We start from the raw sequence: 14,874 nt of genomic DNA, 5'->3' as shown, positions 1-14,874 counted from the left end.
TCGCTGTAAACAGGACCACAACGAATAGCAACGGTATACGAGTACATTTCCAAAGGATCTTTGAACAGACCCTAAATTACACTTAAACAAAAATTTTAAACTTTTGCAGGGAAGGTACCTTAAGGAGAGGACCAATACGGGCCATTTTTGGAAGTTAAACTAAATTTGGACAAAATATTAGAAGATCGAAAGTTTGGACCAAATTGGTTACCCAGTTCAAAAATGTGTACCGTGCATACCGTTTTAGTGACATTTTTTTAATTTTGGGGGGAAGTATTGGAAATAGTGGACCGGTATTGCCCATCTTTGAACTGAAACTAAGTTTGGACAAAATATGTCGAAGGCCAAATTTCCGTACCAACTGACCAGTTCGAGATTTACGTGCTCTCCAGCCACTATTTACAGTGCCATAGAGATTTTTACAGCTTTTGGGCTGTTTTCTCAGGAAGTATTTACTTGCCCCTGAAAAAAAACTTGTACAATCGTAAAGGGGGTCAGTGAATGCAATTTGCTTCAACAAAAATCAAAGTGGTCTTGAAGTGAACTAATACGAAATTTTTTGTGGGGTGTACCCGAAGGAGTAGACAAATATTGTCCATATTCGAACCTAATCTATATCTGGTAGATATATTATTATATTATATATGTGTGCAAAGTATGGATAAAATCGGTCAATCCCCTTAAGAGTTATCGTGGGTACAATTTTTTCGAAAATTCCTGAAATTTTGTGGGGAGGTACCTAAAGGAGGGGACCGATATGGCTTATCTTTGAACTTAAACTATGTTTGGACAAATTAATACGAAGGCCAAATTTTGGACCGAATCGGCAGATGCGTTCGAGAGTTATCTTGAGGTCCAAGCACTACGCACGGTGTCATAGGAATTTTTTGCACCTTTCCGGCTATTTTTTCAAGTATGGACTTGCCCCTGATGAAATTTTAACGTCGTATGGTGGATTTGAGAGCAGGTCCTAAACTGAACTTTTCCTAAATTTTGTGTGGGGGTATCCGAAGGAGTGGACAGATTGCGTTACCTTTAGCTATATTCCTGTATGACAGTAATATTGACCTTTTTTCAACTACGTCTGCCAATGCCTAAACTGCAGCTTCTCTCTGGGGTAGATTCGCAGATCATGGTCCTTAAAAAATTTGCGGCTGTCGTCAACTTTGGAGAGTTTTGTTTTTTCATAGCATGTTGCTTTTTGGAGGTGAACGCGTATCACAAGTTAGTTTACTACCTTTAACGGGTGTTAAAGGCAGCTCTCCACGTGACTCCACGGGTGTCATCTTTAGAAGAAGTCCTGGGCGTTGCCGTGTTAAAGCCGGTCAGAGCCATTTCTTGGTATTTTTTATCCCCTACGTCTCCTATTTAAGCTGTCTTTACTTAGCCTTAGCTGAAATTTTTTTATCATGAACTAGGCGTTATAAATTCTTTTAACGTCTAGTCACTTCGTGTGTAAAATTGAGTTCATACTATAAATTTAAGAAAAAAATAAAATTTTCACAGATATTTATGAAAGAAATTATTCACAAAATATCAACTGTAATCCATTCCTACTCTGCAATACAAATAAACCACAATATCACGACCATAAAAGACAACAAACATGACATAAACTGCCCCGTAAACCAAAAAGGATGGACAGAAAAACATTTTCACACACCCACACACAGTTCACATGACCATTTTGCAAAAGATTAAAGTTCAACAAATGTGAAATCCCAGAGTCAACTGGAAGAGTAACATTGTGATTAAATGACAATCTAGACGATAGTGAAAGGATGTCCCATGTATGTCATCGTCATCGCTGTAGTTGTTGTTGCTGTTGTCAAGCACACCCACAAATGACCGTAATATGGTATTATCCTGTGTTGAACATATCCTCCAGTAAAAAGAGGGCATTCCTTTTGTTTTGTGGAGCATTATGGGTGGGTATGAGTCTGTGTGCGTTTGCATTAAAAATGAGAGAAATGCAACAACGTGTCAGGAACACAACACTCAGTGTTTTATGTTAAGTTTTTGTTATTCGTTTTGCATTCCTCAAAGGAGCTAAACAAACTCACAATGATGTAAATGTTCGTTCTTCAGTAAATTTGTCTTTCTTAGCAGTTCATTTTGTTAGTTTTAAAATTCATTACTGGTGTGCAGTTACAGAAGGTAGGTTTTTGAGTAAAAATTTAATTCCAAAAGATTAATATTTTGCCTTCTGAAGGAGGAAAAAGATGGAGATGTTCCACTATTTATCGCCTCCTTCTGAGTTAAATAAAAAAGTATATACATTTCTTTACTGTACTCATTTCTTATTGTTAAATCGACAATAACAACAATGTTAATTTTTAAACTGACATGTCTTTATTTTTTTCTGTATTTTTCTACTAAGTTTCCATTGTTGACATACAAATCCCAACTAAGTTTGCACATTTCGGCTCTATTATGGTCTGCTGAGACCACGTTATATGAATGCCCTGATGTATTGATAGTGGCATGAAGCAAAGGTATGTATACGGACAGAAGTATCAAGAAAAAGTATACGATAAGACACGTCGGTCAAACATGTCACAACATACACTGGTTATATGCAAGATCAAGATGTCTGACATTTTATTTCCAAATAATTTGACTTAGTGACGAAGATATTAATTTATTAAAGAGCAAGATTCACTAGTTACATTTCTCTGTTCCAGACTTTTTGGCCTGGCCGTGTCTGTCTGGCTGGTGCGACGATAACTTTCCGATTTGATAACTTCCACCTCGTAATATTTGGTGCAAACTTAGAGCAAGTCCAAATATTGGCCATATTGTTCCATACGTTGCTCTAAAACCAACTTTAAATGAAAGGAGCTTACACCTGGGAAGTTTTTGAGGATTCTGAAACTACAATGCTCATACATGGAAAAAATCAAAAAACAAAAAAAAAAAAAAAATAAAACCAAATTAAAAAGTATCAGTCGACATTGCCGACAGAGATATACCCTCAGCCTGTGTAGATTGAAATACTTCTTTTTTCCAAAAAATTTACGTATTTAGAGGGGTTTTCAAAACAATATGAATAGGATTAAAGCGCAAAAATTTGCGGGGATATCGATGGAAAGGGCTTTTTTATACCCTCAGCATTTATACTAACGAGGGTATATACACTTTCATACGGGCAAAATGTGCCTCATCGAAATAATGGTTTTAGACCCCAAGTATGTTTGGACGAAATGTGTTTCAGACAATTTGGAGTCGATTGAGCAATGTCCGTCCGTCTGTCTGGCTGGCTGGAGCGCACGATAACTCTCGAACGGATCAACCGATTCGATATTTTGTCCAAACTTAGTTTAAGTTCGAAGATGGGCTATATCGGTCCACTCCTTCCGGTACCTCCCCCACAAAAGTTCGAAAATGATCGGACATTTTGTGCGCACGATAACTCTTGAAGGAAGTAACCGATTTGACCAATACTTTGCACATCGTGAAATTTCTACGAAACTTAGATGAAGTTCCAAAATGGACTCAATCGGTTCACTCCTTCGGGTATCTCCCACACAAAATTTCGGATAAGTTCAGATTAGGACCTGCTCTCGAATCGCTTTGATTTTTGTTGCAACAACTTGTATTCATTGCCCCCCATACGACGGTACAAGTTTCATCAGGGACTAGTCCATATTTCCTGAGAAAATAGCCCGAAAGATGCAAAAAGCGACACCGTGTGTAGTGGATGGAGCGCAAGATAAATCTCGAACGGTTCTGCCGATTCGGTCCAAAATTTGGCCTTCGTAATATTTTGTCCAAACATAGTTTAAATTCGAAGATAAGCCATATCGGTCCACTCCTTCAGGTACCTCCTCCACAAAAGTTCAAAAATGTTCGGAAAAATTGTGCGCACGATAACTCTTGAAGGGAGTGACCGATGTAGTCCATACATTGAACATTCTAATATATCTACCAGATATAGATCATGTTCGAATATGGACTATATTTGTCTACTCCTTCTGGTACCTCTCACACAATTTCGGATAAGTTCACTTTAAGACCTGCTCTCGAATCACATTGATTTCTATTGAAGCGATTTGCATTCGCTACCTCCATTACGACGATAAAACTTGTTCAGGGCAAGTCCATATTTCTTAGGAAAACAGCCCGAAAGGTGTAAAAAAATCCCTATGTCACCATATGTGGCTGTCGGAGAGCACGATAACTCTTGAACTGTTCAACCGATTTGGTCCCAAATTTGGTCTTCGTCATATTATATCCAAACTTAGTTTCATGGGGCAATACCGGTCCACAACTTCCGGTACTTTTCCCCAATATTTAAAAAATGTTACGAAAATGCACTTGAATGGGACAATATCACTTGAATGGGGCAACCAATTTCGTCCAAACTTTGGATCTCCTAAAATTTTCTCAAAATTTCAAAATTTAGATTAACTTCTAAAATGGCCCATTCGGTCCTCCCTAAGGGTACCTCCACCACAAAGGTTCAATATTTGTGTCTTAGTGCAGTTAATTCCTAATCCCAATTTTTGTCGGCAAGCTCAAATGTCCAAAAAGGGCCACAAAATTCTGAAGAGACCTTAAATACATTCGATCTGTCCGTAGGTGAAAGTTTCACTTCACATTGGCTGAGGGTATATATCTGTCGACTGACACTTTTTTACTTGTTAAACTGAGTTTCGACAATATTTAGAGTACCATTATAGCGAATATTTTTAAACTTTTTGTGGGGAAGGTAACGGAAGGTCGACGAGTTCCACCTTCGATTTTTATCTAATATTCGAGGAAATATTACGATATCCAAAGTGTGGACGAACGCAGTATTCAGTTCGAGCTCTCCAGTCATAGGGTGTTTTTCAACTTTCGGGCTTTTTTCTCAGAAAGTATGGACTTGCCCTTAAAAAAACTTTTACTGTGGTAATTGAGGCAGCGAATGCAAGTTGCTTCAACAAAAATCAAAATGATTCGAGAGCAGGTCTTAAAGTGAATTTATCCAAAATTTTGTGTGGGAGATACCCGAAGGAGTGGACAAATATAGTCAATATTCGAACCTGATCTATATCTGGTAGATATATTAGGATGTGTAAAGCATGGACCAAATCTGTCCAAATCGTGCGCACAATTTTTCCGAAAATTTTTGAACTTTTGTGGGGGAGGTACCTGAAGGAGTGGACCGATATGGCTTATCTTCGAATTTAAATTAAGTTTGCACAAAATATTACGAAGGCCACATTTTGGACCGAATCGGCAGATCCGATCGGCGTTTCAGACTATTTTCACAGGAAGTATGGACTTGCCCCTGATTAAACTTATACCGTCGTTTGAGGGACAGTGAATACAAGTTGCTACAACAAAAATCAAAGCGATTCGAGAGCAGGTCAGATACTGAACTTTTCCGAAATTTTGTGTGGGAGGTACCAGAAGGAGTGGACCGATTGAGTACATATTGTAACCTCATCCATCTTCGAACTTAAATTAACTTTGGACAAAATATTAGGAAAGCCAAATTTTGGACCGAATCGGTTGATCCATTCGAGAGTTATCGTGCTCTCCAGTCAGACAGACGGTCGGGCATGGCTAAATCAACTCCAAATTGTCTGAAACACATTTCGTCCAAACATACTTGGTGTCAAAAACCATTATTTCGATGAGACACATTTTGCCCGTATGAATGTGTAATACCCTCTTTAGCATAAATGCTGAGGGTATAAAAATGAGGAAGCAGTGAAAATTCTCTACAACATTTTTTCAGTCTCATCTCGATAAGACTTTGTGTTTCTCAGCAAAATTTTGAAAACCTAAAAAAACTTAAAAATGTGAACTTTGAACGCGATTTATTTAAAAATCTCTCTTGCGATTTTTTCTTGTTTTTGAATTTGTTACTTGTTTCAGTTTGGGCATGGGTATAGATAGGACTGATGTGAACGAATTTTTAACTTCCGCCTAACTACAAACCCACAATCAGACTGATGTTATGTTTCGTACCATTTAGTTTTGTTTACTTGATTTGCAGTCACATATCCACTCATATCTGCTAGACCAATTTCAATGAAATAATTTCGTAAAATAAGGCGTTCGTTCCCACTTCGGCAATTTCAAAAATTTACTTTGATATGGAACTCGATGCTAAGAACTCCTAATTTGATGAAATTATTTCATTGAAATCGCTTTAGTGTGGGCCGGGACCATGCTTCCTAGAAGGGCTCTGATTTAGAAGCATATTTAATACAAATGTTGAAGTTGTACTCCAAATGGCAATGGTTTATATTCCTTGACAGCATTTTCACTACGATACATTTTAGACTCAACCTAAAGAATTTAAAAATTAAATTTTTGTTCAGTTTTTTTGACTCGCTCCAAATACTAACCTCATTATCATCGCCTTCAACAATGTCCACATTCAAAATAAAACAGCATATTCACCACGGCTTATGCGATCAATTTTCAAATTATTGATCTTCAATAAATCTGAATTTTCAGAATAGGCTTCAACCGATTTCAACTCATAGTTCCATGTTTGCTAACATAACAGAGAGAAATGAAATTCTTAATCTGTAATTTGATATCCTATTACCTTATAATGAAAAATATTCCTTGGTCTTTATTAGTTTTGATGACACCAATAGCACAATAATTGCCGCTATTCCCGGTGTAAATTCCATTCTAGTCAAAACCAACTGTCACATATATCCAATTAACTTGCTAACAGTTAAGTTATATTAATTACCCAATTTATAGAAAACACCAGCTATATTTATTGTTGATTAACTAAATATTTTACAAACATGTTGTTGATTTTTTTTTGTATAAAATTGCATGACAATGTTTGAATAATATCTACATGGGGTAATCAGCTCTCCCTTGTCCCTTCGGGGACAAAAATACATACATATGTATGTACAGTTGCGAAAACAATAATAGCACCAACAATTTGTTTGTCATTACAAAAACAATCAAGATTGTTGTTGCTTTCACCAATATTGTTGTTAGGTGCACATTATTATAAATATTTGTTTTTACATTTTTATTTAACTTGCTTTGACCCGTTTAGTTCAAATCTGGTAATTCATTTTTAACACAGTTGCAGTTGACCAATCAAACTGAAACTTTGCACACTTTTCAGATTTAGATGACAATACATGAGTATGGAATCAAAACCAATATTGGTCCATTTCACAGTGTTTTAACGTGTTTTATTTAAATTGCATTTCAAATCTGGTAGCTCAATTTTGACACAGTTGCAGTTGACCAATCGGACTAAAACTTTGCACACTTTTCAGATTTGGATGACAATAAATGAATATTTAATCAAAACCAATATTGCTCCAGTTTTACCATTTTTACAGTGTTTTAACGGTGTTTTATTTAACTTGCATTTCAACTCTGCCCAGCAAAATTTGAAGGAAGGGGTTCCATGCGATGACGTGATTTCATGGCATCTTTTGCATTGGTTCAAAGGAAGTGGCGAAGGATCCTATCTTTTCTTAGCATTTGAACTAATGCAAAGCAAGTCGTGAAAGATCCGATCTTTTCATCAGCATTTGAACCCATGCAAAGGAAGTCGTGAAAGATCCGATCTTTTCATCAGCATTTTAACCCATTCCATCGATCCAATAGAGATGAATTTTGTATATATGTTTTTCTAAATATATAAGACTAGCAAAATGCCCGCTACTTCGTAAGCGGAAAAGGAATAATATACAAATAAACAAGTAAGAAAAGTCTATAGTCGGACGGAGCCGACCATGGGATACCCTATACCACTATCCCTGGACAATCGCTCTCCACGGAACTTCTTTTCAATGATTGTGAAGATTTAATTATCAAATATCAGAGATGTAATGTATAATCCTTATGACCAAAACCAAAAAGTTATCTAGCATGACAAAGACATTTTTGTAGCAGGAAAGGAAAATTTAGTTCACACAAACTAAAATGTAATGAAACCCACTTATGTAGTACTACTACTTCCGTTGTTTAACCGCTACGTTATTGAAATTTTTACCAATTTCACACATCTTCACGTTGGTTTGTACGCTTCTTCTTCATCATAAACACAAACTTTGTTCAAAATTTTGCGGGTTATTATTTTGACCTACAGAGCCGCTACAAAATTAGTTAAAATTTTGTTTTTGGTCCATTTCATGCCCTGAACATTTCACGATCATCACCAAAAACTAATCATTTCTATTCTGGCCCGAACCCAACCTCCTTAAAAAATTCGTTACAATCGGTCCATAATTGCGACCTTAAGCTTGTTTACAATTTTTAATGGACGGACACACATCGCTAAATCGCTTTATCTCGTCGAGATATGAATTTTGGCATACCAAATATGGACGAATATTTGGAGAGACAATATGTAGCTTGGGATAAAGATGTGGTTATCTACACAGAACCCATTATATATTAGGCAGTAGGCCCGTTATCTAGCAAACACTTTATTGCAATTTACATCAGAGGAAAGGTCAGTAGTTTTTTCCATATGTAGGCTACTTTGCGAAATGTTTGTGTCCTCAAGGAATTAAAATATCGACCAAAAATAAAATTTTTATATTTTTCATACAAAAGTAATGGTCCATTTCACCCGCTAAAGAATATCAGATCATCATTCAAAATTGTAGGCATCTTTTTCGACCTATACTCTTACCCGGTGCAAAATTTCGTGACTATTGATGTATAATTGCGACTTCTAGCGAGTTTATTATTACACTAATTATTACACTACAAACAAATAACGGAATATATTAGGCTGTAACTCTGTTATCTGATCATGCACACCAACATAATTGGCATCAATTGAAAGGTCAATCGTTCCACTTTCAAGTATATCTCACTTGTCCGGAATGTCACTTCCAGGAATTAAGATATAAGCTGTATATTAAAAATTTTCACAATTTTCACACAAAAGTTTTGGTCCATTTAAACCTCTAAATATTATCCGATCGCCATCTCAAATTGCAAGCTTCTCCTTTCTGATATACTCTTACCTTATTTAAAATTACGCGTTGATCGGACTATTATTGAGACCTACAGAGCCGCTAGAAAATTGGATAAATATTATGTTTTTGGTCCATTTCACCCGCTAAATATTTCACGATCATCACCAATAAGAATAGGGATCTATTCTGATCTGAACCCGACCTCCATACAAAATTTTGTGACGATCGGTCCATAATTGCGGCCTGGAGCGTGTTTACAATTTATAATGGACAGACGGACGGACGGACGGACGGACGGACGGACTGACGGACGGACACACATCTCAAAATCGCTTTATCTCGTCGAGATATGAAGATTGGATACCACATTGGGGGTCTCCGACGAATATTTCGCGGTGTTACATGAATTTTTACCAAAACAAACTTATAATACCCTTTTCCACATTGTGGTATAGGGTATAACAATATTTAATATGGAGAAAACAGAAAATTTTGAAAAGGTACGTTTGATTTTTTGATTTCAGTACATTATTTAGAAACCGAATTCATGTTAACCTAGAAGCAATAGTACATTATTCAGTACAATTTTTAAAATCCAGGATCTTAGCTCAAATGTTAAGGTTTTAGCTCTAATTCTTCAACCAATGCCAATGGTATTACATGTAGAAACCTATCGTACATTTAAAGGCGGATTTAAATAAACATTCTGATCCAATCTCAACAGTTATCCTCATAACAAATTTCATTATTGATTCACCCAATACCAGTGCTTCAATATTTAGTATTATGTAATACTTGTAGTACACTTATTGTACGACCACCTCTAACACCTGACAAATCAATAATATATCAGAATTTCACTTCTATTCTTTAGCCCAATACCAAATTTATTGCAATTTTGTACTTTTCACGCACTAATGATATAATTCCATCTTCACTGCTACACCCAACTTATAGTATATATAAGTTTCAAAAATTACTTCCTTTTATCCAAAACTATATCTTAACCGCGATTTAGTATTTTTCGTATACATTAGTACGAATTTCCAAAACTTCCTCTCTATCTCCACTCTAAACGTCAACTGCTATACTAATACCGAAGTTCACAATTTCAGCTCTACCCCTTTACACAATAACAATTTGGGCCAAATTCTGTGCCATTTAGTAATTTTCGTACACTTATTGTACGTATATCCACAACCACATCCATATCCATCCCTACACACCAACAGCGGCTATAATACCAAATTTCCGAATTCCAACTTTTTCCCAAAAAAAAAAAAAAAACAAGTAAGAAAAGTCTATAGTCGGACGGAGCCGACAATGGGATACCCTATACCACTATCCCTGGACAAACGCTCTCCACGGAACTTCTTTTCAATGATTGTGAAAATTTAATTATCAAATACCAGAGATGTAATGTATAATTCTTATGACCAAAACTAAAAAGTTATCTAGCATGACAAAGACATTTTTGTAGCAGAAAAGGAAAATTTAGTTCACATAAACTAAAATGTAATGAAACCCACTTATGTAGTACTACTACTACCGTTGTTTAACCGCTACGTTATTGAAATTTTTACCAATTTCACACAAAAGTTTCAGTCCATTAACCTGCTAAGTATTATCTGATCTTCACATTGGTTTGCACGCTTCTTCTTCATCATAAACATAAACCTTGTTTAACATTTTGCGGGTTATTATTTTGACCTACAGAGCCGCTACAAAATTGGTTAAAATTTTGTTTTTGGTCCATTTCATCCCGTGAACATTTCACGATCATCACCAAAAACTAATCATTTCGATTCTGGCCCGAACCCAACCTCTTTAAAAAATTCGTTACAATCGGTCCATAATTGCGGTCTTAAGCTTGTTTACAATTTTTAATGGACGGACACACATCGCTAAATCACTTTATCTCGTCGAGATATGAATTTTGGCATACCAAATAAGGGGTCTAGGACGAATATTTCGTGGTGTTACATATACTTTTGGAGAGACAATATGTAGCATGGGATAAAAATGTGGTTCTCTACACAGAACTTATTATATATTAGGCAGTAGGCCCGTTATCTAGCAAACACTTTATTGCAATTTACATCAGAGGAAAGGTCAGTAGTTCATATGTAGGCTACTTTGCGAAATATATATCCTCAAAGAATTAAAATATCGACCAAATAAAATTTTTATATTTTTCATACAAAAGTAATGGTCCACTTCACCCGCTAAAGAATATCAGATCATCATTCAAAATTGTAGGCATCTTTTTCGACCTATACTCTTACCCGGTGCAAAATTTCGCGACTATTGATGTATAATTGCGACTTCTAGCGAGTTTATTATTACACTACAAACAAATAACGGAATATATTAGGCTGTAACTCTGTTATCTGATCATGCACACCAACATAATTGACATCAATTGAAAGGTCAAACGTTCCACTTTCAATTATATCTCACTTGTCTGGAATGTCACTTCCAGGAATTAAGATATAAGCTGTATATTAAAAATTTTCACACTTTTCACACAAAAGTTTTGGTCCATTTAACCCTCTAAATATTATCCGATCGCCATCTCAAATTGCAAGCTTCTCCTTTGTGATATACTCTTACCTTATTTAAAATTACGCGTTGATCGGACTATTATGAGACCTACAGAGCCGCTAGAAAATTGGATAAATATTATGTTTTTGGTCCATTTTACCCGCTAAATATTTCACGATCATCACCAATAAGAATAGGGATCTATTCTGATCTGAACCCGACCTCCATACAAAATTTCGTGACGATCGGTCCATAATTGCGGCCTGGAGCGTGTTTACAATTTATAATGGACAGACGGACGGACGGACTGACGGACGGACACACATCTCAAAATCGCTTTATCTCGTCGAGATATGAAGATTGGTATACCACATTGGGGGTCTCCGACGAATATTTCGCGGTGTTACATGAATTTTTACCAAAACAAACTTATAATACCCTTTTCCACATAGTGGTATAGGGTATAAAAACGCATGAATTTAGGTGGGTTTTCAAAATTTTGGGCCTGTAAACCGACAAAAATATGAATAGGATTAAATAGCAAACATTTGCGGAATATCGATAGATAGGGCTTTTTTACCATACTAGCCTACGAAAACATAATATCGCTGTAAACAGGGGCACTACGAAAATCTTCGGTAAAAATATCCAAAGGATCCTCGAACAGAACCTTAACCAGACAAAAATGTTGAACATTTGTGTGGGTGGTACCCCAAGGATCGGGCAGATAGGGCCCAAATTTGAACATAAACTATGTTTCGACAATATTTAGAGATCCATTGTTTGGACCAAATCGGTTGATCGTCTATGAGATTTCGCGCGTACCATTTTAGCCAATATTTTCGAACTTTTGTGGGGGAGGTACCGGAAGGAGTGGAGCTATAAGCAACACCTTGGAATTTCATTTAGTATTCGAAGAAATATTACGATATCCAAAGGGTTCGAGCTCTCCAGACATATGGTGTCATAGGGGTTTTTTATAACTTTCGGTCTGTTTTCTCAAGAAGTATGGACTTGCCCCTGAAAAAACTTTTACTGCCGTAATTGAGGCAAAGTGATTGGAGAGTAGGTCTTAAAGTGAATTTATCTAAAATTGTGTTTCGGAGGTACCCGAAGGAGTGGACAGATATAGTCCATATTCGAAACTGATATATATCTGGTAGATATTTTAGGATGTGTAAGGCATGAACCACTTCCATTAAGAGTTATCGTGTGCACAGTTTTTCCGAAAATGTTTCAACTTCTGTGGGGGAGGTACCTGAAGGAGTGGACCGATATGGCTCATCTTCGAACTTAAACTAAGTTTGTACAAAATATTACGAAGACCAAATTGTGGACCGAATCTGCAGATCCGTTCGAGAGTTATCTTGCGCTCCAACCACTACACACGGTGTCATAGGGCTTTTTTGTACCTTTTAGGCAATTTTCTCAGGAAGTATGGACTTGCCCATGATGAAACTTGTCCCGTCGTATGGAGGGCAGTGAATACAAGTTGCTAAAACAAAAATCAAAGCGATTCGAGAGATGGCCCTAAACTGAACTTTTCCGAAATTTTGTGTGGGGGTACCCGAAGGAGTAGACCTATTGAGACCGTATTGGAACCTCATATTACTCTGGTAGATAGTTTATGCTATGCAAAGTATGGACCAAATCGGTCACTTCCTTCAAGAGTTGTCGTGTGCACAAACTTTCCGAACATTTTCGAACTTTTGTGGGGGAGGTACCTTAAGGAGTGGACCGATGTAGCTCATCTTCGAACTTAAACTAAGTTTGGACAAAATATTACGAAAGCCAAAATTTGAACCGAATCGGTTCATCTGTTCGAGAGCTATTGTGCGCTCCAGCCAGCAGGACAGACAGACAGACGGACGGACATGGCTAGATCGACTCCAAATTGTCTGAAACACATTTCGTCCAAACATACTTGGGGTCTAAAACCATTATTTCGATGAGGTACATTTTCATTGTATCAAAGTGTATATACCCTCCTTAGCCTAAAGGCTGAGGGTATAAAAATGTCAACTTGAATCGCGATTTATTTAAAAAGCGCTCCGGCGATTTTTTTGTTTTTTGATTTTTCTCATCAGAATCCGTAAAAACTTCCCACCTTCCATTTAAAGTTGTTGAGCACCGTGATATTTAATCAAATATAGAATAGAAGAATAGAAAGGAAATGTTGAGGTCCCATAACAATCACAATAATTTTTATTTTATACCAACACCATATTAATCTACATACTTCAAAACTTATATATTATTTTGTACTTCGACTATGAAAATTATATCCCAATTAGCAGAACCAAAACCTTTCATAACTACTTTGTAGAAACCATCCTGTAAATGTTGTGGGAATCCCTCCTGACTTAGTTGGCATTTATCTAAGGTGTAAGTTATCTTTTGTAATGGTGGTTCAAATTTATCCTCAAATACCGGTAAATTCGAACATTTGCTTAGGGACTCCATAATAAGATCCTTGTAAAATGTATTGATGTATTCATATACATGTTGACGTTGTACCTCGAATGGTATTGGTTTATATTCCTTGACACCATTTTCACTGCGATATGCTTTAAATTCAACCTAAAGAAGTAAAACATTTATATTAATTCCGAATTTGTAGACGCGATCGAAATTTTAACCTCATTACTATCGCCATCAACAATATCGACATTTATTGATATACTACCGGAGATAGCATATTGACCACGGCTAATGCGATCAATTTTCCAATCAGAGAACCCCAGTAAATCTGAATTATCAGTATGAGATTCAACCGATTTCAGTTCATAGGTCCATGTTTGCTAAAATTTCGAAGAGAAATGAAATTCTTAATCGATTGCCATATATTATAATGCGATATCCTGTCACCTTTAGTGTTAAGGATCCCTTGGTCTTCATCAGTTTTGATGACACAAACAGTACAATAATTGCCGCTAATCCCGTGATAAATTTCATTTTAGTTAAAAACAACTTTCAAAAATGTCTAATTAACGGTTAATTTATACTAATTATCCAATTTATACCAATTCATACCCAAGCGAGATTTTTGTGTTGATAAACAATTTAAATATTTTACAAGTTTTTTTCTATTCTAATTTTTATATAATTGCATGCCTGCTTTTGATTTACATCTACATGTGGTAATTAAAATTATACCTCATGTATGCAATCTAGTTATAGAATTAGACAGATATAACAAATGTTTATTGTTGGATTCCGATTTGATAACATGAATGTAGAGAAATGCCGCCTGCATCCGGACATGCATAGCTAAGTGCTAACGAAGCCTGTCCAGTTTGAGAATGGTTAAAATATCACAGTAAACGTACTGGAAACTACGAATTAACTAAGCAGCCGCTGACAATTAGGCGGATCTCAGAGATAGTGTCTCACGACGGTCGACTGTGCTGAT

At 36.3% G+C, this 14,874-nt stretch overlaps 1 protein-coding gene and 1 long non-coding RNA gene across 2 annotated transcripts; both read right to left on the bottom strand.

The window, feature by feature from the left end:
• Positions 1–5,797: 5,797 nt before the first annotated feature.
• LOC141391142 (uncharacterized) lies at positions 5,798–6,690 on the bottom strand. Its single transcript, XR_012409569.1, has 3 exons — positions 6,551–6,690; positions 6,345–6,496; positions 5,798–6,285 (listed from the first exon to the last, which is right to left on the bottom strand). It is a non-coding gene; the product is annotated as an uncharacterized lncRNA (long non-coding RNA).
• A 6,948-nt stretch (positions 6,691–13,638) lies between these two features.
• Positions 13,639–14,484, bottom strand: LOC141391141 (uncharacterized). Its single transcript, XM_073964058.1, has 3 exons — positions 14,331–14,484; positions 14,102–14,263; positions 13,639–14,042 (listed from the first exon to the last, which is right to left on the bottom strand). Exons 1-3 carry the CDS (start codon positions 14,415–14,417, stop codon positions 13,710–13,712), a joined length of 582 nt encoding a protein of 193 aa, XP_073820159.1. The 5' UTR covers positions 14,418–14,484; the 3' UTR covers positions 13,639–13,709.
• Between the last annotated feature and the right edge of the window lie 390 nt (positions 14,485–14,874).

This window comes from Musca autumnalis, unplaced genomic scaffold (genome assembly GCF_047663935.1).
Source record: "Musca autumnalis isolate F117 unplaced genomic scaffold, ASM4766393v1 scaffold_1, whole genome shotgun sequence".
Lineage (NCBI taxonomy): Eukaryota > Metazoa > Arthropoda > Insecta > Diptera > Muscidae > Musca > Musca autumnalis.
Note: the sequence above shows the minus strand (reverse complement) of the source record. Positions and strands in the feature narration are given on the sequence as shown.